This window comes from Sapajus apella, unplaced genomic scaffold (assembly GCF_009761245.1).
Source record: "Sapajus apella isolate SASKATOON/1434 unplaced genomic scaffold, GSC_monkey_1.0 scaffold49, whole genome shotgun sequence".
Lineage (NCBI taxonomy): Eukaryota > Metazoa > Chordata > Mammalia > Primates > Cebidae > Sapajus > Sapajus apella.
Window position 1 is genome coordinate 3,664,764 of NW_022436989.1, and position 24,195 is coordinate 3,688,958.

The 24,195-nt window shown below is 45.1% G+C and overlaps 1 protein-coding gene and 1 non-coding gene across 7 annotated transcripts in view; both read right to left on the reverse strand.

Moving 5' to 3' along the window:
• Positions 1 to 24,195, reverse strand: part of EFCAB2 (EF-hand calcium binding domain 2) — a 139,249-nt gene that overhangs the window by 57,821 nt on the left and 57,233 nt on the right. Inside the window, exon 1 of one of the 6 annotated variants that reach the window (XM_032242199.1) lies at positions 10,325 to 10,726. The exons of 4 other annotated variants lie outside the window; for them this stretch is intronic. In XM_032242199.1, coding sequence (XP_032098090.1) covers positions 10,325 to 10,341 — 17 coding nt within the window. In that variant the 5' untranslated portion in view covers positions 10,342 to 10,726. Of the gene's footprint in view, positions 1 to 10,324; positions 10,735 to 24,195 lie in introns of those variants that run through there. One more of the 6 variants, XM_032242198.1, reaches the window with a different exon arrangement.
• LOC116526209 lies at positions 18,991 to 19,093 on the reverse strand. Its single transcript, XR_004258026.1, has one exon. It is a non-coding gene; the product is annotated as a U6 spliceosomal RNA (small nuclear RNA).

The following is a 24,195-nucleotide window of genomic DNA, read 5'->3' on the forward strand; positions in this document are numbered from 1 at the left end:
TCCTCCCACCTCAGCCTACCGAGTAGCTGGGACTACAGATGTGTACCACCATGCATGGCTAATTTTTATGTTTTTAGTAGAGACAGGTTTCACCATGTTGCCCACGCTGGTCTCAAACTCCTGAGCTCAAGCGATCCACCTGCCTCAACCTCCCAAAATGCTAGGACTACAGGAGACAGCCACTGCACCCCGCCTGTCAACTATATTTCAAACCTCCCTGAGTACCTTCCTCTCAACATTTCTGCATTGTTTTTCATGCCTATGTCCCTCATCTAGGCAGGATCTGAACATGACAGTATTAGTAGAAATGAAAAACTTTTTATAAGGCGCTTTCCAGAAGGCCCTAGAGGTAGCCCCATAAAACTAGGTAGCACCAAGGTAGTAAATATGTTATTCTAACATCAGACTGGCTGTTGTATACATTACAATAAACAGTTAATGAGGCAAAGAAAAAAATATGGTTTGCTAAGTATTCACAGATTTATATCCACAACATTCTCGGCCTTTCAGTATGCGACTCAGAAGCCTGCTTAAACTCCAGAATCACGGAAGAAGAATAAAAGCTGCATTATTGAGTCAGATGCCGCAGTGCTAAAAAATAAAAATAAATAAAGCTGTGTTAACCTACATAACAAAAGGGAAGGCAAAAAAGAGAAGAGGGGAAGAAAGTCCTTACAGGTAAGAGTTTCGAAGGAGGGTGACACAAATTGCACATTCCCACTCTTACTGGAGTTAACAAAGCTGGCCTCAGGAACGTAGAGAGTAGAATGATGGTTACCAGAGGCTGGGAAGGGAAGAGGAAAAGCGAACAGAGAGAAATTGGGTTAACAGATACAAAAGTATATTAGATAGAAGGAATAAGTTCCGGTATTTGATAGTATAGTAGGAAAATTAAAATTAATAATTTATTGTATTTTTAAAATAGCAAGAAGAGAAGAATTATAATGTTCTCCACACAAAGATAAACGTTTGAGGTGATGGATATCCCAATTACGCTGACTTGATCATTACGCATTGTATGCGCGAATCAAAATAGCACATATACCTCATAAATATGTACAACCATGGTATATCGATTTTTTTTTAAAAAAAAAAAAGAAAGAAAGAAAGAAAAAAAAGAATAAAAAAAGAATGAAGGAGAGGAAGAAAGAGAAAGAGGAAGAGGGAGAGAGAACGAGGGTGTTGCTTTATTGCCCGGGCTAGAATGTAGTCTAAAAATGGGTATGCCTATAATTGTGCTTAATAATAGAGACATGAAAAAAAAAAATGAGGGAAGAAAATAACAAACAAGCAGCCAACCAATATTTCATTTAAACCGGTAAATAGGTGTGATGTGGTACTGATAAGAGTGTATATTTTGTGTATTTCAAGTGGAGAGTTCTATAAATGTTAAGTTTACTTGTTCCGGATCTGAGTTCAAACCCTGGATATCGTTGTTACTTTTCTGTCTCACTGATCTGTCTAAAATTGATGTTGAAGTCTCCCACTATTATTGTGTGGGAGTCTAAGTCTCTTTATAAGTCTTATATATCTGGGTATTCCTGTATGGGGTGTGTATATATTTAGGATCTTTAGCTCTTCTTGTTGCATTGGTCCTTTTATCATTATGTAATATCCTTCTTTGCTTCTTTTGATCTTTGTTGCTTTAAAGCAACTCCTGCTTTTTATTTATTTATTTATTTTTGCTCTCCATTTGGTTGGTAAATGTTTCTCCATCCCTTTGTTTTGAGTCTTTGTGTATCCTTGCATGTGAGATGGGTCTGGATGCAGTATACCGATGGGTTTTGGCTTTTTTGCCTGTCTGTGTCTTTGGATTGGGGGATTTAGTCAATTTAAATTTAGAATTAAGAATAATATATGTGAGTTTAATACTGCCATTTAATGTCAGCTGGCTGTTTTGCCTATTAGTTGATGTAAATTCTCGATTATGTTGATGCTCTTTACTTTTTGGTATTTTTTTAGAAAGGCTGATACTGGTTGTTCCTTTCTATGTGTAGTGGTTTTCAGAAGCTCTTGTAAAGCAGGCCTGGTGGTGATGAAATCTCTGAGTGCTTGTTTGTTCACAAAAGATTTTATTTTTCCTTCGCTTATGAAGCTTAGTTTGGCTGGATGTAAAATTCTGGGTTGAAAGTTCTTTTCTTTAAGGATGTTGAATATTGGCCCCCACTCTCTTCTGGCTTGTAGGGTTTCTGCTGAGAGATCTGCTGTGAGTCTGATAGGCTTCCCTTTATAGGGACCTTTCTCTCTGGCTGCCCTCAGTATTTTCTCCTTCATTTCAACCCTGGTGAATCTGGCGATTATGTGCCTTGAGGTTGGTGTTCTTGAGGAATATCTTTGTGGTGTTCTCTGTATTACCTGGAGTTGAATATTGTCCTGCCTTGCTAGGTTGGGAAAGTTTTCCTCAATAATATCCTGAAGTGTATTTTCCAGCTTGGATTGATTCTCTTCGTCACATTCAGGTACACCTATCAAGCGTGGATTAGGTCTTTTCACATAGTCCCATATTTCTTGGAGACTTTGCTCGTTCTTTTTTATCCTTTTTTCTCTAATCTTGTCATCTTGTTTTATTTCATTAAGTTGGTCTTCAACTTCTGATATCTTTTCTTCTGCTTGATCGATTCGGCTGTTAAAACTTGTGCATAAAATGTGGCACATATACACCATGGAATATTACGCAGCCATCAAAAACGATGAGTTTGGGTCCTTTGTAGGGACATGGATGAACCTGGAAACCATCATTCTCAGCAAACTGACAGAAGAGCAGAAGATCAAACACCGCATGTTCTCACTCATAGGCGGGTGTTGAACAATGAGAACACATGGACACAGGGAGGGGAGCACTACACACTGGAGTCAGTTGGGGGGAAATAGGGGAGGGATGGTGGGGGGTGGGAAGCTGGGGAGAGATAGCAAGGGGAGAAATGCCAGATGTAGGTGATGGGGAGGAAGGCAGCAAATCACACTGCCACGTGTGTTCCTATGCAACAATTTTGCATGTTCTTCACATGTACCCCAAAACCTAAAATGCAATAAAATAAATGGGAAAAAAAAAAAAAGCAAAATGAAAAAAATAAAAATAAAAAATGTAATCTACAAAAAAAAAAAAAAAAACTTGTGCATAGTTCACGAAGTTCTCGTGTTGTGTTTTTCAGCTCCATTAATTCACTTATATTCCTCTCTAAATTGTGTATTTTTGTTAACATTCATCGAACCTTTTTTCAAAGTTCTTAGTTTCTTTGCTTTGGGTTAGAACAAGTTCTTTTAATTCACAGAAGTTTCTTATCATCCACCTTTTGAAGGCTGCTTCTGTTAATGGAACCCACTCGTTCTCCATCAGGCCTTGTTCCATTGCTGATGAGGAGCTGTGATCCCCTGTAGAGGGAGAGGTGTTCTGATTTTGGGTATTCTCAGCCTTTTTAGGCCGTTTTCTTCCCTTCGTTATAAATTTATCCATCTGTGGTCTTTATAATTACCGTCTTTACAATTGGGTTTCTGAGAGGACGTCCAACTTGTTGATTCCCAGCGCTAAAATCTGAGCAACCCACTGCGCCGGCCAAAACAGCGGCGTTATGATTGATGGTGCTTTTCTGACTCTGCACCAAGAACCACTGCACCAAGGCAGCGGCAAAACCGTGTAGCCGGCCACAAGAGTTGCACTGGCAACCCGTGGTGCTCCTCCGCTGGGAATCTCCTGGTGCATGAGCAACAAAAATTCGTCTGAAAGTATGTCGTCCTCTCGTTCTCTGCGCTTTCACTGGGAGCTACAATCCCAAGCTGCTAGTGATCAGCCATCTTGGATCTCTCTGGTATATCGATTTTTTAATTACTCCCCAAAAAAAAGATTTTGAAGGAGACAAGGTGGGGGAAAAGACAAATTCTAGGCCCGTGCTTTCTACCAACTACATCTGGCTGTTATGCACTAGAAATGTGACTACTCCAAATTGAATGTGCTATAAGTATAAAATACATACTGATTTCAAAAATTTAGTATGAAAAAGAAAATGCAAAATAGCTCATTAATAATTTTTCTTTTTTTGAGATGGAGTTTGCTCTTGTTGCCCAGGCTGGAGTGCAGTGGCGCAATCTCGGCTCAGTGCAACCTCTGCCTCCCAGGTTCAAGCAATACCCCTGCTTCAGCCTCTTGAGTAACTGGGACTACAGGCATGTGCCACCAGGCCCGCTAAATTTTTTGTATTTTCAGTAGAGACAGGGTTTTTCCATCTTGAGCAGGCTGGTCTCGAACTCCCAACTTCAGGTGATCCACCCGCCTCGGCCTCCCAAAGTGCTGGGATTACAGGTATAAGCTACCATGCCCGGCCCATTAATAATTTTTAATGCTGGTTACATGTTGAGATTATAACATTTTAGACACATTGGGTTAAACAAGATATGTTATTAAAATTAATTTTACTTGTGTTAAAGTACTGCATTCATGCAAAACTGCAGGTTTTGCCACTAAAAGGGCAAAAACTGCAATTAGTTTTGTACCAGCCTGTAAGTTTAGTCTAAAGCTGCCTCCTTTAGACATGTTTGAAGCTTGACCTAGAGGTTTCTGCATATATGGTAAACTGCAACCTAACCGGATGTTATAACAGACACAACCTACTCACGCCCCCGTCACAGCGATCTGGCCAATCACAGACAGCCAACTGTTCCAACAAAGGAGGCCAACTTCTAGCCCGGCCGTTTCTGCACCTCACTTCCATTTCTGTACATCGCTTTCCTCTCTTTGGAGGGGTGAATTGATTCTCATATGGTTCTTTGCTCAATTAAGTTCTGTTAAATTCAATTTGTCTAAAGTTTTTCTTTTAACACCTATTTCTTTTTTGCTTTAAAAAAAATGTGGCTACCAGAAAATGTCAAAGATATACTATGCAAACTCCTTCTGGACAGGGCATTTCTAGAAAAGAGCTTCCACCAGGAGTCAGACCGTGAGAGGAAAGCAGATAAGGAGAAAATGAGAATCACACCATGCTGGTCAGCAAGGTACGGCTCCTTGTTCCTCTCTGAGACATTCCCAGCTACTCGGGAGGCTGAGGCAGGACAATCGCTTGAACCCAGGAGGCGCAGGTTGCAGTAAGCTGAGATGGTGCCACTGCACTCTAGCCTGGCGACAGAGCGAGCCTGTCTCGAAAAAAGAATTAAGCAAATGTAAGGTATGGAAATGTGTGTCATCATTGCACATACGGTACTTGTGCAACCTAGTATAAAACGTTACCTCGGGTGCAGAATTAACATTAGGATACACGAGGAGCTGGGAACATTAACTGGAGGGTGGAGAATGCTTTGGAGAACGCGGGTGGCAGGGGCAAAGGCTGGAGGAAGTCTTTTCACCATCTATCTTTTGAATCTTTGAATTACAAACCAATAAATATGTACTTTTTTTTTCTGAGATGGAGTCTCGCCCCATCACCCAGGCTGGAGTGCAGTGGCACGATCTTGGCTCACTGCAACCTCCACCTCCCAGGTTCAAGCAATTCTCCTGCCTCAGCCTGCCAAGTAGCTGGGACTACAGTACAGGCGGTGAAGCTCCATCTCTACTAAAGATACAAAAAAATCAGCCGGGCACCACCACACCCAGCTAATTTTTTTGTATCTTTAGTAGAGATGGGGCTTCACCACACTGGCCAGGCTGGTCTTGAACTCCTGACTTCATGATCCACCCACCTTGGCCTCCTGAAGTGCTGGGATTACAGGCATGAGGCATTGCCCCCGGCCCATACATTTCAATTAAAAAACATAGTCCCGGCTACTAGGGAGGCTGAGGCAGAAGGAATGCTGGAGGCCAGGGGTTCAAGGCTGCAGTGAGCTATAAACACCTGTAAATGGCTACTGCACTCCAGCCTGGGCAGCACAGCAAGACCCTGTCTCTAAAAACATTTTTTAATTAAAAAAAAAAAAACTTAAAACTTAATAAAATGAATATTCTGGCTGCATGATAAAAGGCTATTGCCTGAAACAAGTAAGAGAGGTGCAGTGGTCTGACCAAGGAATGAGCAGTGAGGGGCAGGAAGAGCAAATAAACCTAAGAGATAGTAAGAAGGATTCATCAGACTTCATGAACAACTAAACATGAGAGAGGGGGAGGGCAGAAGAGTTAAGAATGACTTATCGGCTGGTGATGAGTTACCGAAACCAAGGACTATATCAATCACTGTGTTCAGAAAGAGGAAGAGAAACAGGCCAGGCACGGTGGCTCATATCTGTAATCCCAGCACTCTGGGAGGCTAAGGGTGGGAGGATCACTTGAGGCCAGGAGTTCGAGACTAGCCTGGGCATCACAGCAAGACCGCCATCACTACAAGAAATTTAAAAAATTAGTTGAGTGTGGTGGCATGTGCCTGTAGTCCCGGCTACCCAGGAGACTGAGATGGGAGGATAGGTTGAGCCGAGGAGTTCAAGGCTGCAGTGGACTATGATCCTGCAGTTGTACTCCAGCCTGGGTGACAGAGCGAGATCTTGTCTCTAAGAGAAATACTAATAAATTTTCAAAATAAATAAAATAATGTCCAACCCAAGAGACGGAGGTTGCAGTGAGCTGAGATGGTGCCACTGCACTCTAGCTTGGTGACAGAGAGTCTGTCTCGAAAAAAGTATTAAGCAAATGTAAGGTATGAAAATTCGTGTCATAATAAATATTTATTTCAAAATAAAGAAAAATTTTAAAAAGGAAGTAAAAAAGTTTGGGAGGAGGGAGATGAAGGGTTCAATCTGGGACACATTGAATTTCCGACATTCTTGCTCTTGCTGGCTACGCCATGAAAACCCGGGCCCCCTCTCAGGGTTATGTCGCAGTGAGCAGCCCCAACATTGAATTTCCGACATTCTCGCTCTTGCTGGCTACGCCATGAAAACCCGGGCCCCCTCTCAGGGTTATGTCGCAGTGAGAAGCCCCAGGAGATGTCATAGTATCTCCCTCCAGGCAGAAGGGCAGGCTTGCTTCCTGCCTGCTGTAACAGCAGCAGCTATCCCCAGGCTCAGAGTCCCTTTCTTATAATGCCACCCACTGCCTGTGCAGGCATCCAGCTGGGCCCATCGCCATGAAAAGGTGAGGGCAGGAGCAACTGTCACCCACAAGCTGATGCTCATGCTGCCTGCTGTGCCAGGAGGAATGAAGTCCTTTGTCACTGACCCAGAAGTCTCACGTCTTATGCCAACATCCATCAAACAGTAACAAGCTAACTTACTAGCTTACAAGTGGGGTCAAATCAAGCCACAGACTTGAGGCTCATTAGAGTGTGAAGTGCAGAAGGATCTGGGCTGGAGAGGCAGGTCGGTCATGAAGCCATGGGAGGAGAAGAGCTCCTCTAAGCAGAGCGTAGTGGCTGGAAAAGATGAGGAAGAGCTCTGAGGAGTACCCACACTCAAGGAATGATCCAGGAAAGAGGCATCTGCCTGAGAGACCGTGGAGGAGCCAGGGAGCTAGGCGAACATCCGGGAGAGGGCCGTGGCATGGAAGCTGAGGAAAAAGAAGATGGGAAGTCATCCCCGGCTTTCCAACGCTGCTGAGGGGTCAAGGAAGAGAAATTCTGAGAAATATCACTGGAGTTAGTGAAAAAGATCAGCTATGATTTTGACAAGGGCAGTCTCTGTTGAAGGCAGAGGAGAAGTCAGATTGCAGTGTGTCAAGGGGGATCTAAGAAGTGAAGGGGAGAAGTCGCACATGCTGCCGGGGCCTGTAGTCCCAGCTCCTCAGGAGGCCTGAGCCCAGGGAGGAGGGACGCAGTGGGTGGAGATCGGGATGTGAATGCCACTGCTCTCTGCACTCCAGCCAGGGCAAGACACAGACCCCCACGTCAAACACACACACACACTAAAACCCAAAAACACAAACAGAAGTAAAGGGGAGGGGAGGGATGTCTGGAGGGGAACGTGTTAAAGAGGATTGTTTTCTCTGTTGACACTGAAGAGCAGAACGATGTGAGCATATTTGAACGCTATTGGGGATGAGGCAGTGCAAAGAAGAAGGCGGATGAGGGCATTTTTCCCTGGAAGGGTGGCCTCCTGAGACGGGAAGGCCTGGGCCACGCACTTGGCAGTCAGCGTTCCTGCAGCCACCCGACCCTAGGTCCCACTGCCTGCAAGCTGCGGCCAGAGAGACGATGGCAAGTGCTTCCCTAACAGGAAATTTCACTCTCCCTCCCCCCACCCGCCGATGAAGAACCCATCAGCGTCCTCTTCTCTCCTGAGCGAATCCAGGGAGATTGTCCCATTTGCCTAGGCAGACTACAGAAAACAAAGCCTGTGATGTGACGTCTTTCAGGCATGAAGCAACTTCTCTCTCTAGTCCCGAATCACAAACGCCTGATCATATAAGTAAAAAAGGCAAAGATTTTTTTGCTGACGAGGCTACAGTGGCCCAAAGAACAATACCATGACTTGCTCAAGAACTCACCCTGTCCACCGACACTCATCCCCCAGCTCACCCATCTTTTTCTCCTGTCCTCTGCTGCACTGGACGAGGTTCCTCCCGCCTGTGGAAAGCTGATCTCTGCACTGAGCTCTGGGGCTCTGGAAGCTGTGCTGCGGCTGAGCCTGGTAGGGACACGGATGCGTCCATCTCAGGCCTGGCCCGCTCGTGACCACAGTGTTTCCCCTCTCCGGCTTCTCCCCAAGGTTGCACTAAGCCTTGGGCTCCCAGCAAGTCTCCTCTGAGTATCACTGCTGGCTTCTTGGGAACTGCAGCCATCAGCAAAGAGACATAGAACAAAACCAATTTTTTTTTCTCATCAACTTTGTAACAAAACAACATTATTCAAAGACTTGCTATACATCGTTTCCTTTAAAGTCGCAGTTTCCAACAGCTGACTGAAGGGCTGACTGAAGACTCATTGTCTAATATAAGAGATGAAAGAAGCCACAGAAACTACTAACGTTAAACCTTTCATTGGTCTTGACAAGTAGGAATACAAGATTTCGTCGGACTCGGAAGTCACGTGACTGATCTGTCACCTCAAGTCTTCTACAATTCATATCTGTATCCCTCGTTGGTCTTTGGAAATGGGATGATGAAGAAAGTCACATTTGAAGACTTCTCTGTCCTCTGAGTAGCACAAGGCAAGGTCCTCTGCTGAGAGTGAACGGGACAGAAGGTGGGACAGTCGGAGGAGTGTCTGAGCTCCTCCATCACCTCACGCCTGGGCGGTGTCCGGAATCCTCTGTCACCTCACACCTGAGCAGTGTCCTGGCTCCTCCGTCACCTCACACCTGAGCAGTGTCCTGGCTCCTCCGTCACCTCACACCTGAGCAGTGTCCTGGCTCCTCCGTCACCTCACGCCTGGGCGGTGTCCGGGCTCCGTCACCTCACACCTGGGCGGTGTCCGGGCCCCTCCGTCACCTCACACCTGGGCGGTGTCCGGGCCCCTCCGTCACCTCACGCCACCACCACCTGCCGCCAGGCGCAAGAGCTCGAGACGGCCCGCCTCCTCCTAGCACGCGCATTCCCAAACCTGCACTTCTCCCGACGTGCTGAGGACTTCCGGGTGCCCCCAGAGGCCCCTCTCTTCTTCTCCACCTGCTCAGTTTCTGCAGCCGACTGACCTCTGCTTCTGTCCCAGGCTCCCTTGTCTCAGGCTCCTGCCACGCTCCGCCGACGTGTGGCAGGGCACTGCACTCTTCTGCTGTGTGACAAGCTGCCCACCACAGTGACTGAATCAACAGCGGCTGATGCCCCTCCGCCCTCCTGCAGGTCGGCTGGGTGCTGCCTTTACCAGCCTGGCCTGGGCTCACTCACGGGGCAGTGCTTCGCAGTGAATCATCTCCACGTGGCTGCTCAACACTCCACACTCAGCCACTCAGACAGCCCTGGTCACCACCTCAGCTCGGGGCTCCCTCACCTGCCATCCTGCCTGCTGCTAATCCACAGCCCTGAACAGCTCTAATTTTCGCTTTCTTTCTTCCTGCAAAGCACTGCTGCAATAAATAACACAGTTTTTAAAAAACATGGCCTACTACAAATGCACCCCATCCAGCATCAAATGTGGTGCCTAGCAATGCTTCAGCTGTCTGATTTCCTAGCAAACGCCCTCCCAACAGCTATGCTGGATCATCTCTTGCCCCCAGCTCCAAAGCACCCACTCCCTTCATCTCAGAAGACGTCCTTCTCACCCATTTCACTCAACAGATGTGAACCGCACGATCACTGGGTGCTGTGATGAATCCTCACGTCACCTTGACAGTCGCTGACTGCACTGCTTCAGAGGAACGTGCTGCAGCTCCTGCCTTGTGCTCCCAGCCTTGGAGAAATAAAGTGCTCCTCCTCAATGAAGCAAACCCCTCTTAGGTTTTCACTTCCACACTCAGCTCTTGTTCTTGACACACTTACCTCGCCCTCATCTTCATTCTTTTCTTTATTAGCTGTTTCTTCTTTTGCCTTAAAACATTCAGACACCTTCTTTATCTTGAAAAAATCTGATAGGTGCTTCACCACCCTCAACCAGTCTACTTCCTGGCTTCCTTTCACTAATCACAATGCTTCTTCGAAATTGCTTGTAACTACCAGCTTCATTTCGCACTCAGCCACCCCCGTGCCTGGCCGCTTTGCAGAACCCACCATCACGAGCTCTCCGCTGCCCGGCCCTCAGTCCATGCCTCCCACTCGCTCCCTGCTTTCCCTCCTCATCTCCACTTCTCTTTCTCCAATAACCTCCTCACTGTCCCATGCCCCCATGCTTCTGGCTGCAAAATGATCCCTATAGTTTTCTCTTCTTTTTGGGGGTGGGTTGAGGGGATGGGGTCTCGCTCTGCTACCCAGGCTGGAGTGCAGTGGCACAATCACACTCACTGCGGCGTCAAACCCCTGGGCTCCAGCAATTCTCCTGCTTTCAGCCTTCCAAGCACCTGAGATTACAGGTACACGCCACCATGCCCAGCTAAATTGTTTTTCTGTAATAGGGACAGCGTCTCGCTATGTTGCCCAGGCTGCTATGGACTCCTGGACTCAGTGATCCTCCCACTCAGCCTCCCAAAGCACTGGGATTATAAGCATAACCCTGGCCAGGTTGTTACAGTTTAAAATATTACAGAAGGTGGCCTGGGCAACATGGCAAGACCCCATCTCTACCAAAAAAATTTTTTAAATTATTTGGGTGTCGTGGTACGTGCCCATAGTCCCGGCTACTCGCGGGAGGATCGCTTGTGCCCAGGAGGTTGGGGCTGCAGTGAGCCAAGATTGTGGCACTGTACTCCAGCCTAGGTGACAGAGTAAAACCCTGTCTCAAAATAAATAAATAAATAAAATATTACCGAGGCCAGGTGTGGTGGCTCATGCCTGTAATCCCAGCACTTTGGGAGGCCAAGGCGGGCGCATCACAAGGTCAGGAGCTCGAGACCAGCCTGACCAACATGGTAAAACCTCATCTCTACTAAAAATATACAAAAATTAGCTGGGTGTGGTGGCCCACACCTGTACTCCCAGCTACTCGGGAGGCTGAGGCAGGAGAATCGTTGAACTCGGGAGGTGGAGGTTGCAGTGAGCCAAGATTGCGCCATTGCACTCCAGCCTGGGCGACAGGGCGAGACTCCATCTCAAAAAAATATTTTTAATGAAAAATAAAATATTACAAAAGGCTAAGAGAATAAGCGGAATCTTAGATCTGGACAAAAAGGCCACCGATCTTAGTAAGAACACTTGCAGAGGAGAAAATGGGGAACAAAAAACTCCAAAAGAGAGCCAACGAAAAGAAAATTTAGATCTCAAGTATAGAGTACACCGTGGAGGAATATGACTGTTAAAGAGAATGCGCATCCTAACCAGTAGCTGAGAGTTACACCGCACTCACCGTGTGCCAGGCACTGTTCTGACACAGCAGCCCATATACTAACTCACTGAATCCTCACAACAACCTATGAGGTAGGTACTATTACTGTCCCTACTTTACAGATAGAAAACTCAAGCTCAAAGACATTAAATAACTTGCCAGGGATCAGGTATAGTTAGTATATTCAGCAGTGACCTCTTGGGCACTAGGGAAGTAGAGTTAAGAGCTGGGGAGAAGTCTGACAAGGAAGGTAAGTAGAAAATGGGATGAGGCCCGGGCACGGTGGCTGACCCTCTAATCCCAGCACTTTGGGAGGCCGTGGTGGGTGGATCACCTGAGGTCAGGAGTCCGAGACCAGCCTGGCCAACATAGTGAAACTCCATCTCTACTAACAAGAGCGAAACTCTGTCTCAAAAAAAAAAAAAAAAAGAAAAAGAAAATGGGGATGAGAACAAAAGAAAGTCACTCACACCGAGAGAAAGGTAGATTAAGTAGATTTCTGGCTCAAGAATGAACATTCCTTCTAGATGTTCTAGGAGGAAGAGTCCTCATATCCCTCTCCCCTTATACCAGGATCACGGTCTGCATGGATGTGAGGTAAAAAGAGCCTTTAAGGCCGGGCGCAGTGGCTCAGGCCTGTAATCCCAGCACTTTGGGAGGCCGAGGCAGGTGGATCACGAGGTTAAGAGATCGAGACCATCCTGGTCAACATGGTGAAACCACGTCTCTACTAAAAATACAAAACATTAGCTGGGCATGGTGGCGCATGCCTGTAATCCCAGCTACTGAGGAGGCTGAGGCAGAAGAATTGCCTGAACCCAGGAGGCAGAGGTTGCGGTGAGCCGAGATCGCGCCACAGCACTCCAGCCTGGGTAACAAGAGTGAAACTCCGTCTCAAAAAAAAAGATCCTGTAGCCAACAGGTTAGCATTAGCAGAATCCAGTCTACAGTGTCTTCTTCTGTGTGCCGGCCTCTGGTATAAGGTGCTTTCGATATTCTTCTTTACTTCTTCTTTATGACAGCTTTGTGTAACAGGTACTATTTTATAGATGAGGAAAAATGAACCACAGAAAGGTTAAGAAATGTTCCCAAGATCACACCGCTAGCAAACGGTGGAAGTGGGATTCACACACAGCCTGGCACACGTGCAAGCCGCCACTGCAGCCGCTGCCTCTCAGAAATCTCAATCACGCATTCGGACTGAAGGGAGAATTTCTTAACTATAACACGGCGCTTCCAAGGGAAGCTATAGCCACTCCACCCCACGGGAGCTTTGACGATAGATCCAAAGCCGCAAACTGTTGAGCCAACTGACAAATTTGGCCATCAGATATTTGCTGTTGTTGTTGTTGTTTTAATTTTTTTGAGACGGAGTCTTGCTCTGACACCAAGCTGGAATGCAGTGGCACAAGTTTGGCTCACTGCAACCTCCACTTCCCTGTTCAAGTGATTCTTCCACCTCAGCCTCCCACGAAGCTGGGACTACAGTGTCTGCCACCATGCCTGGCTAATTTTTGTATATTTTTTTCAGTAGAGATGGAGTTTCACCATGTTGATCAGGGTGGTCTCGATCTCCTGACCTTATGATCCGCCCGCCTTGGCCTCCCGAAGTGCTGGGACTATAGGCATGAGCCACCGCACCTGGCCTTTTTTTCTTTTTTCTTATTTCAGATTTTTTTTGGTCTAGGATTGGTGTGTTTAATGTTTATGTGGGGCATACATACATGTCATGAGTACTGTATGTACTCTGTCTGAGTCTCACTTTTATATCATAGGCTGGCCCCCATAAGAATCTGTATTTATCGCTCCCGGAAAACATCAGTTTTGTACCGTTTGGAAATTTACCTACAAGAAGCAGAGAAATGAGCCAAATGACATCTTAACCAAAGTGCTCTGACTCTAAGATGATTTTTAAGTGCACACACAGACACGGTGGCTTATGAAAGAAAATGTTCTTGTCTTAGAAGACCCACACTGAGGCAGGGCACGGTGGCTCTCACCTGTAATCCCAGCATTTTGGGAGGCCGAGGTGGGAGGATCACTTGAGGCCAGGAGTTTGAGACCAGCCTGGCCCAAATGCAAAACCTTGTCTCTACTAAAAATACAAAAACTAGCTGGGTGTGGTGACATGCGCCTGTAATTCCAGCTACTTAAGAGGCGAATCACTGGCACCTGGGAGGCGGAGGGTGCAGTGAGCCGAGATAGAGCCACTGCACTCCTATCTGGGTGATGGAGTGGGACTCAGGAAAGAAAAAGACAGAAAGAATGAGAGAAAGAGAGAGGGGGAGAGACAGAGAGAGAGGTAGAAGGAGGAGCAGGAGGCGAAGGAAAGGGAGGGAGGGAGGCCCCACACCAGTAGTCCCAGCTACTGGGGAGGCTGGGGCAGGAGGATCACTTGAGCCCAGGAGTTCATGTCCACGTTCCACCTGGGCAATACATAGCAAGACACACGTGCTCTCCAAAACAAGAGAAAAGGGGAGGGGAAGGGAAGGAGGGGAGGGGAGGGGAGGGGAGGGGAAGGGAGGGGAGGGGAAGGGAGGGGAGGGGAAGGGAGGGGAGGGGAGGGGAGGGGAGATCCACAGTGAAGCATTTCAGGGAAAGGTTACAATGTTTACAACTTACTCTCAAAATACTCTAGCAAAATGTGATGATGAAAATGACAATAACAAAATGTATAAATACGCACGTGTGTTTGTGATATATAGAGAGACGGGGGAGAGAGGGAGAAGGAGAAAGAGCAGGCAGAAACAAACGCAGCAAATCACGAGCGATTGGTGGACCTGGGTAAAAGCCTGAGGGAGTTCAGTGCACCACTCTTACAGTTTAGAAGTTAGAAATTTTTTAAATAAAAAGACTATTAAAAAAAAAAAAAGATATACTCTCATCCACCAAAACCACAGTAATAACAAATGATGTCAGAAATCCTGCCTCATATAGATAAACTATTTATAAAACTATTGACTCTTTTGTGTTATACTATTTGTATCGCTTTGGCTTGTTATGAAGGAGGTCTTAATCCTCAGTTTCATAATAAAATGTATTAGTTACAACATTTTCACTAAGTACTTCAGAAACTTGGCAACCCTGGACAGATCTAAAATATTGTTTCATGAAGTAAAGGCTGAGATGAGGCTGTGCCTCAGTCTACCATTCCCTGCAGGCAGAAGAAAGGCACGGCTGACCCTTCAACAGCATAGTTTGAACAGCATACGTCCGCTTCTACCAACATGACCAACCCCTCTTCTTCCTCCTCCTCCTCAGCCTACTCCACGTGAAGATGAGAATGAAAACCTTTATGATGATCCACCTCCTCTTACTGAATAAATATATTTTCTCTTCCTTATGATTTTTTTTTTCTTTTTGAGACAGAGTCCCACTCTGTCGCCCAGGCTGGAGTGCAGTGGCACCATCTCAGCGCAACCTCTGTCTCCTGGATTCAAGCAGTTCCCCTGCTGAGATTACACGTATGTGCCACCATGTTCAGCTAAGTTTTGTTTTGTTTTGTTTTTGTTTTTTTTAGTAGAGATGAGGTTTCACCATGTTGGCCAGGCTGGTCTCGAACTCCTGACCTCAAGTGATGCCTTGGCCTCCCAAAGTGCTGGTGGTGGGATTACAGGTGTGAGCCACTGCACTGGCCCCTTATGATTTTCTTAATAACATTTTTTCTTTTTGTTTTTTTTTTTTTTTTTTTTTTTGAGATGGAGTCTAGCTCTCTCGTGCAGGAGGGAGTGCAGTGGCACAATCTCAGCTCACTGCAACCTCCACCTCCTGGGTTCAAGAGATTCTCCTGCCTCAGCTTCCTAAGTAGCTGGGATTATGGGCACACACCACCATGCCTGGCTAATTTTTGTATTTTTAGTAGAGGTGGGGTCTCACCATGCTGGCCAGGCTGGTCTCAAACTCCTGGCCTCAAGTGATCGGCCCGCCTCGGCCTCCCAAAGTGCTGGGATTACAGACATGAGCCACTGCACCCAGCCTAACATCTTCTCTTATTAAAGTAACATTAGTTTACTTTAGTGTAAGAATATAGTAGATAATACATATAACATATAAAATATGTGTTAATTGACAGCTATGTTATCAGTAAGGCTTTCAGTCCACAGCAGGCTGTTCATTATGTTTCGGGAGAGTCAAAAGTTATATGTGGATTTTCAACTGAAGGGGAGGTCAGTGCTCCAAACCCCTACGTGGGCTGGTCAAGAGTCAAGTATATATGGAAAAGACGAAGCCACTTCCCTGCTGCTGTAAGAGCTGGGTTTGAGATTGACTGGTTGAGCTCCAGGCCCAGCTCATCAGCGGTAGCAATGGCTCCTCTAAAGAGGAGCGGCAGCTCCCAGCTGAACGGTCACACTGACCTCAGTCCAAGGCAGCTCACCGGTCAGGTGCCTTTCAGTGGCAATCGTTGATGTAGTTGTCCAGTAAAGGCAATATAAGAGAGCGAGTGAGAAGAAAATAATCTAAGAGCCAATGAGGTAGGGGAAGGGGGGTGGTGTTTAAATATTAATCGCTCTTTCTTCTCAAATGATCATGGCATGAGATGCAGTCCATTCAAGAGGCCTTCCAATTCCCGGAGACGACAATAAAAAGAAATTACTGCAGAAGCAAACATGACTCAGAGCTTCTCTTGTTCTCCCATGTTGTGAAATGCAGGGCTAGAGGCACAAAAGACCAAATGATCCTATGAGCTATTCTCACATTATAATTCTGGTGCCAAGGACATGGGAACACAGCAGAAGGGGCCAGGTGGGCCCTGAACATGTCCAGATGGTATCGGGATGGAGCTGGGATCCTGGCCACAGCAGAGGAAACTGTGCTGCTAACAGTCCAGCCTCGGGAGCAGGGAGGATCCTAAAGGTGAGCTAAGCATGAAAGAGAAGGCGAGAAGGAGCACAGGTCAGAAGATCAGGACATCAATTCTGAGAAAGAGATCAAGGTCTGCAAAGGGAGACAGCTGAAGAGAAAAATGCAAAAACACTGAAATAAGTGCAAATAAAGTTACAGGAGATAGAAAAGAAAAACTTCATAGCTTGATGATGAAAAAAGAAGTTTAGAAATAAGAAAAAAACAAGACATTAGACAGGAACTAGAAAATGAAACAAAAATATAAAATAATTGATAAAATGTATCATATTAAGGTTGGTTAACCTATTTCTACTAAATGAGACTTTGAATTAAGTGAACTGACTGAAGAGTAAAGTAAAGCTTTTAGGCCAGGCTGAGGCAGGGAAACAGGGTGTGGAGGCAGGGAACCTAAGGCTGTTTCACACTGACTTAGGAGAACTAAATTGAAAGGAAATCCCCATTCCATCCTAAGTAACAAAAGGACCTTTGCAAAGAGGCTACTCCCTTTGCAAACCTCACACCTTTTCTGGGAGGCAGATGGGAAACTGCAGCAAATGGCTGTCTGCAGCAAATCAGACAGATCGCCAGTTGAGTCTTTATTTGCATCTTTGTTTGCTTCAGCCTCTGAACTGAATGGTTGCTGTCCACAACCAATCAGACCGATTGCCTGCCAAGTCTTTGTTTGCAAAGAAGTATAACTTTGTAACTTCACCCTAGCCTCTCATTGGTTGTACGGGAGTGTGACTTTGTAACTTCACTTCAGTCTCTGGTTGGCTGCTTTCTGCAATCAATCAGAGTGACTGTGGGCAACCACTTCATTTACATGGCGGAAGCATGAAGTGGCCAATGGGAAACCTCTAGTGGGTATTTGGACCCAAAAAGATTCTGCATCCTGGCCCTTGGGCCGCTGCTCTAGCACACTCCCACACTATGGAATGTACTTTCATTTTCAATAAATCCCTGCTTTGGGTTCTTTTGTTACTTCATACTTTCTTTGCTTTATTGGGCATTTTGTCCAATTCTTTGTTCAAAACACAAAGCACCTAGACAACTTGCAGTCACAGCCCTCTACTGGTGACAAGGAAAGGTGGCTCAAGCCTGTGATGCTAGCACTTTGGAAGGCCAAGGCGGGAGTATCACTTGTGTCCAGGAGTTCAAGACCAACGTGGGCAATACAGTAACACCGTTTCTACATAAAATTTAAAAACTACCCAGGCATGGTAGTGTGTGCCTGTAGTTTCAGCTACACTGGAGGCTGAGATGGGAGGATCACTTAAGCCAGGGAGGCTGAAGCTGCAGTGAACTCTATGATGGTGCCATCGTACTGCAGCCTGGGTGACAGAACAAGACTGTCTCAAAATAAATAAATAAAATTAAAATAAAGCAACCTTTTAAAACTATTTTTAACATTATTAAAATTATTAAAGAATTTAAAATTATTAAAGTTATCTTTTCAAACAACTATTTAAAAAACTAAAACCAGGCTGGGCACAGTGGCTCACGCCTGTAATTCCAACACTTTGGAAGGTCAAGGTGGGTGTATAGCTTGAGGTCAGTAGTTCAAGACCAGCCTGACCAACATGGTGAAACCCTGTCTCTAGTAAAAATTCAAAAAAAAATTAGCCAGGCATGGTAGCGGGCACCTGTAATCTCAGCTACTGGGAAGGCTGAGGTAGGAGAATCACTTGAACCCAGGAGGTGGAGGCTGCAAGTGAGCCGAGATGGTGCCACTGCAATCTAGCCTGAGTGACAGCAAGACTGCATCTCGAAAAATAAATACAAATAAATAATAAAATAAAATAAACTGGAACCAATGTAGTAAAATAAAATTAAAATAGTTTTTTAAAGTGTAATCATTCCTTCTTTTTTTTTTTTTTTTTTCCTTTTTGTGGAGCACAGGATCTTGCTATATTGCCCAGGCAGGTCTCGAACTCCTGGGCTCGAGCTATCCTCCCGCCTCTGCCTCCCTAAGAGCTGGGATTACAGGTGTGAGCCACAGCACCTGGCTAATTCCTTCTTTTGTTAAGTTTTTGGAATGAAGAAAAAAGATGTAAGCTCATTTTGCATACAGTAATGTGCTGGTTGTCACTAGCTCCTCACAGGCAAAAAGCTCTGATGTAGAGCCTTTTTTATTTCCATTGTGCCATCATCAGTTTCAAGCTGCCAGTTACAAACCTGAAACCACTAAAGGTGGAGTCTGGAAGAAATGAGCCATAGCATACACACCATTATACGGTACATCCACCACACGCACACTGGACACAACCTCAAAGCACAAACAGGAGTAAAATAGAGTCATTAGGAAGTAGTAAATTCTGAGTATTGATTGCCTTTCTTTTTACATTGTTAATAAAAGCATTTACTTTGCATTTTATACAGAATAACCTGCAAAAGCATGGAACGCTTCACAGATTTCTGTGTCAGCCTGTGCGGGTACCATCCTCGTCTTCTCTATGTTGTTCTGATCTTAGATAAGAGCTGCTGAAGAAAACGCCTTTGTTTTTAACGTAACTGAATTAAGTATATATCATTTATTTTAATATAAACTAGCTTTTAACAACAGTTTGCAGAATTCCTAAAATGCAGCCAGCAGCTCCTGTGAGTTGGGAGAAGTGGGCACAATCTGGCCCCAGCACATCACTGATGGTGAGAGTCAGTCACTCCATGCAGACAGCTAAAGAGGCCTTCCCAGGGCTGTCCCTGCACAGGTTCATCTAGAACCAGTTCATCTAGAGTGGCCAGGACAAACTCACTCTGTATTCTACCACGTCCACAAAGCAGAAATTAAATACTACTCTTGAAAAAAAAAAAAATTGTCTCTTTGAAAAGTAATTTTCTTCCTCCTAAGAGGATTTCATGAGATTAGAAAACAATGCTAGCTCCTCAATTTTGGTAGGCTTTTCTAAGAAAGTGAAAATCAACTATTCCAGATAAAGTATTTACAATATGCAAAGACATTTGATTTCTCTTTTTTTTTTTTGAGACAGTCTAGCTCTGTCGCCCAGGCTGGAGTCCAGTGGCATGATCTCGGCTCACTGCAGCCTCTGCCTCCCAAGTTCAAGCAATTCTCCTGCCTCAGCCTCCCAAGTAGCTGGGATTACAGACACCCACCACCACACCCAGCTAATTTTTTGTATTTTTAGCAGAGACAGGGTTTCACCATGTTGGCCAGGCTGATCTTGAACTCCTGACCTCAAGTGATCCTCCTGCCTCAGCCTCCCAAAGTGCTGGGATTACAGGCATGAGCCACCACTCAGTCAACATTCTATTTCTTTTGTCAAAGTAGATGTCTTATACTGATAAGAAGTACACACTAACTCCAAAAGCCTTTATGGTTACAAGTATAAAAAATGTGTTTCTGTACCTGTACCATACATATACTAGTGGGCTCTGAAATAATCCACTCTTACTTTCCTAGCAGTGGAAAAATGACCTCTCACTCTCTCAATAGGAGTAAGATTATTTCAGAGCAAATGAGTCACAATAAGGTGGCCCAATCGTGGTATCATCATTTAATTATGTGTAGCATTTGGACCTTTTAAAATGTTTGACCTGGTGAAGCCTGGCTCTTGGCAGGCTGGCATTTAGTGGGTGTAGTATCACGTTGTGGACACAAGGTGGAGCCAGTGCCATTGCGCTAGGTTGTGACTTCAGTTTAAGGGCAGCCTAAGGTCAGAAACATCCCAAAGGGAAGACCAGAATCAAAACATTTGACACAATAGTAAGAGACAAAAAAAATAGGCAAAACATTTTATCTGCTCTGTTAAATAGCTAGTATTATGCTAAGGATAAGAGAACACTGAAAGCAATTCAAAAATGTCTAAGGACAAAGCAGGATGTGAAAATGATTTTCATTCATTTAACGAATATTTGGACCCTATTATGTGCTGGTATCATTTACAGTACAGCAGAGAACAACATAAAGACCCTTCCCTTACAGAAGGCATTTTTCACACATTAACCGTATTTTGGAAAAGTAATGAAATGAAGCTAAAATAATGGCTAAATCTCTTTATTCAGCAGAGCTATTCTGTTCAAAAAAACCCTCTTTTTCCAAGGTCCCTCATCAAGAGATCATTTTTCCACTGCTGAAATATGGTTCCTGAACACTTGGTTCTAACTTGCTGCAGTATTATTTCTTACATAGTCCTATGTGCTAGAGTTTACAGACCCCTAATAAACCTGGATCTTCTGCACATCATTAAAAACAAAAGCTCTGTAAAATACTGGACATTACACAGGGTGATTGATAAATAATTTAACCACAAAGGCACTTTTCATCTGCCATGACGCAGGCACTCCCCTCGGAGCTGTGACTACTGTGAATTAGACAAAATCCCTGCTCTAATGGAACTTACAATCAGGACAGTGAAAGAATAAACACAAATCTAAGCTAATTTTAGGTAGTGATAAATACGATGAATAAATCCCCACCATAATCATCATTTTCATAGCTGTTTCGGTTTGCTAGCACTGCTATAACAAACTGCCATAGACCGTGTGGCTTAAACCATAGAAACTGATTTTCCCAGTTCCAGAGGCCAGAGGTTCCCGATCAAGGTGTCAGTAGGTTGGCTGTTTCTGAGGCCTCTCCTTAATTTGTGGGGGACCACTTTTCCCCCCCGTGCCCCCACACGGTCACCCCTCTGGGTGTGGGCATTCCCAGTGTCTCCCTGGGTGTCCAAACTTCCTCTTCATATAAGTACACATGTCACATTGGCAGAGGGCCCACCCTAAGAGCCTCATTTTAACTTAATCACCCTCCTTTTTGTTTAGGCTTTTTTTTTTAACTTAAACACCTCTTTAAAGACCTTATCCTCCAACTAAGGTTACATTCTGAGGGATACTGGAGGTCAAGACTTTCAAACATGAATTTGGAGGGGATGTAATTCAGCCCATAACAATGATAATAATAAGATCTTACAGCTGCTACCACCAAGCTTGCCTGGCCACCCTCCCTCCTGCCTGGCCACCGGCCCTCCTGCCTGGCCTCCTGTAGTAGACCACAGGGTGTCATTCTGCTTCTCTTGCCGGCCGGCTCAGTGCATTCTCACAGTAGCCACACAATCTTTTTAAAATGGAAATCAACATGTAATGCCCTGCTTAAAACCCTTCAATAGCTTCCTGATAAACTTCTTCCTGATAAACTGCATTGATAAACTTCTTTTTCTTTTTCTTTTTTTTTTGAGTCAGAGTCTCGCTCTGTACCCAGGCTGGAGCAGTGGCGCAATCTCGACTCCCTGCAACCTCCACCTCCTGGGTTCAAGCAATTCTCCTGCCTCAGCTTCCCAAGTAGCTGGGATTACAGGTGCCACGCCCAGCTAATTTTTGTACTTTTAGTAGAGACAGGGTTTCACCATGTTGGCCAGGATGGTCTCGATCTCTTGACTTCGTGATCCGCCCAACTCGGCCCCCCAAAGTGCTGGGTTTACAGACATGAGCCACCGCGTCCAGCCCTTTTCCATGGCATGTAATGCTCTACATAATCTGGCCCTGCCAGTCTTTTTGGCTTACCCGGTGCCACCCTCTAGCCACCCCACAGGTACACTATCCTCTTTGCTTTTCTCCAATATCCTAACCCTCTCCCCTTCAAAGGACCTTTATATTTGCTCTCCCCTAGTTCACACAGCTGTCTCCTTCTAATCCTAAAGATGTTAACTCAGAAATTACTTCCAGAGGCGCTTTTCCTGACCAGAACCTCTAAACTGTTCCATCCTGCCTAACCACGCCCCAATTCTCTAATTTATTATCCTACTTTATTTTCTTTATAACACATTTGGTTACATCATCCTGTTTTATTTACAATATAGCATTTATTACTATTTGAAAGCATAGTTATTACTTGTTTACTTGTATGTTATCCATTCTTTCCCTCTAAAATGTAAGTTCCTTGAGGGCAGAGGCCTTGTCTTTCGTTGCTGTATTCTAACACCTAGAAGGAGCTCACATTTAATAGGGAATCAAACATTTGTTGAATAATTCATGATTTTTTTTAATAGACAGGGTCTCACTATGTTGGCCAGGCTGGTCTTGAACTACTGGGCTCAAACAATCTTCCCACGCCAGCCTCCCAAAGTGCTGGGATTACAGGTGTGAGGCACCATGGCCAGCCAATAATTAATGAATTTGTAGAACACTTTATAGCTTGAAAAATGCCTTTCAATTAAACAGTACTTTCATATATATCCACTCATTTCTTATTCTTTTTTTTCTTTTTTTAGGTGACATTTTACTCTTGTTGCCCAGGCTGTAGTGCAATGGTGCAATCTCCGCTCACCGAAACCTCCGCCTCCCGGGTTCAGCCAATTTTCCCGCCACAGCCTCCTGAGCAGCTGAGATTACAGGCATGTGCCACCACACTAGCTAATTTTTGTATTTTTAGTAGAGAGAGAGTTTCTCCATGTTGGTCAGACTGGTCTTGAACTCCCAGCCTCAGGTGATCCTCCCACCTTGGCCTCTTGACGTGCTGGGATTACAGGCATGAGCCACCATGCCCAGCCAAAAATTAATGAATTTGTAGAACACTTTATAGCTTGAAAAATGCCTTTCAATTAAACAGTACTTTCATATATATCCACTCATTTAATTCTAACATCCATCTGTAGTATACTCCCCATTTTAAATATAAGGAGACCAGAACTCTGAGACGACACCTGACGTGCCCTGCTGGTAACATAGCTACTATGGGGCAAAACTGGGAGTTGGCCCCATCCTGACTCCTGGGCTTGTCTCTTAGCATTTTTTGCGACAACATCTTGGAACAAATCTTGATGGTTAGTGTGATTCAAAGGGAAAAGCAGTGGCAGAGAAGACTCAGGTGCAGACCAGACCACCACGCTGTCTGCATATTTCTCAAAGAGGCTTTGGTCATAACGAGGGTTTAACAAATGTTGACTGAATTAATGGACTACAGCATTTTTCTGTGTTGCGAAAGGCCTAAATAATTCTAAATTCCACATTGCCAAATGGCTGCCGACTGCTCAAACAAAACAAGAGCAAGCCCACTGTCCTGGAATTTCCTTCTTAAAAGTAACACTGAAGCACCACTTGGCAAACGCCAGTCCGTCCCAGGCAAGATCAACCAGTGATGCTATTTCTGGGCAAGAGTTTGAGGGGAAACGGTATTTGCAGTCTCAAAGTGTCTCCCCCAAGATATTTACCAAATACAAAAGGAGAATTAAAACCTTTGCTGTGGGGAAACCTGGAAGACACTATCTCAAGCGAGCCATGAAGGTTAACAGCACAGTTCTAAGACAGCAACATCGTGTATTGCCTGACACAATGCTCCAGAAGAGCACTGACTCGCTTGGGTGTGGTATTCCTGCCAAAACCATACCGCCTCAAGCTAATCACAGGAAAATATCTGGCAAACCCAAACTGAGGGTCATTCTACACAAGAATTCAGCAGGATTTTTCAAAAGTATCAAGGTCGTGAAAGACAGAAACACTGAGAAATTGTCCAGACCAGAGGGCTAAGGAGATGAGGCAACAATGCAGCACATGGTTCTGTCTGGATCCTGGGAGGGGATGAGTGGAAACCCTGGAGGGACCCCAGCTCCGTCTGGATCCTGGGAGGGGATGAGTGGAAACCCTG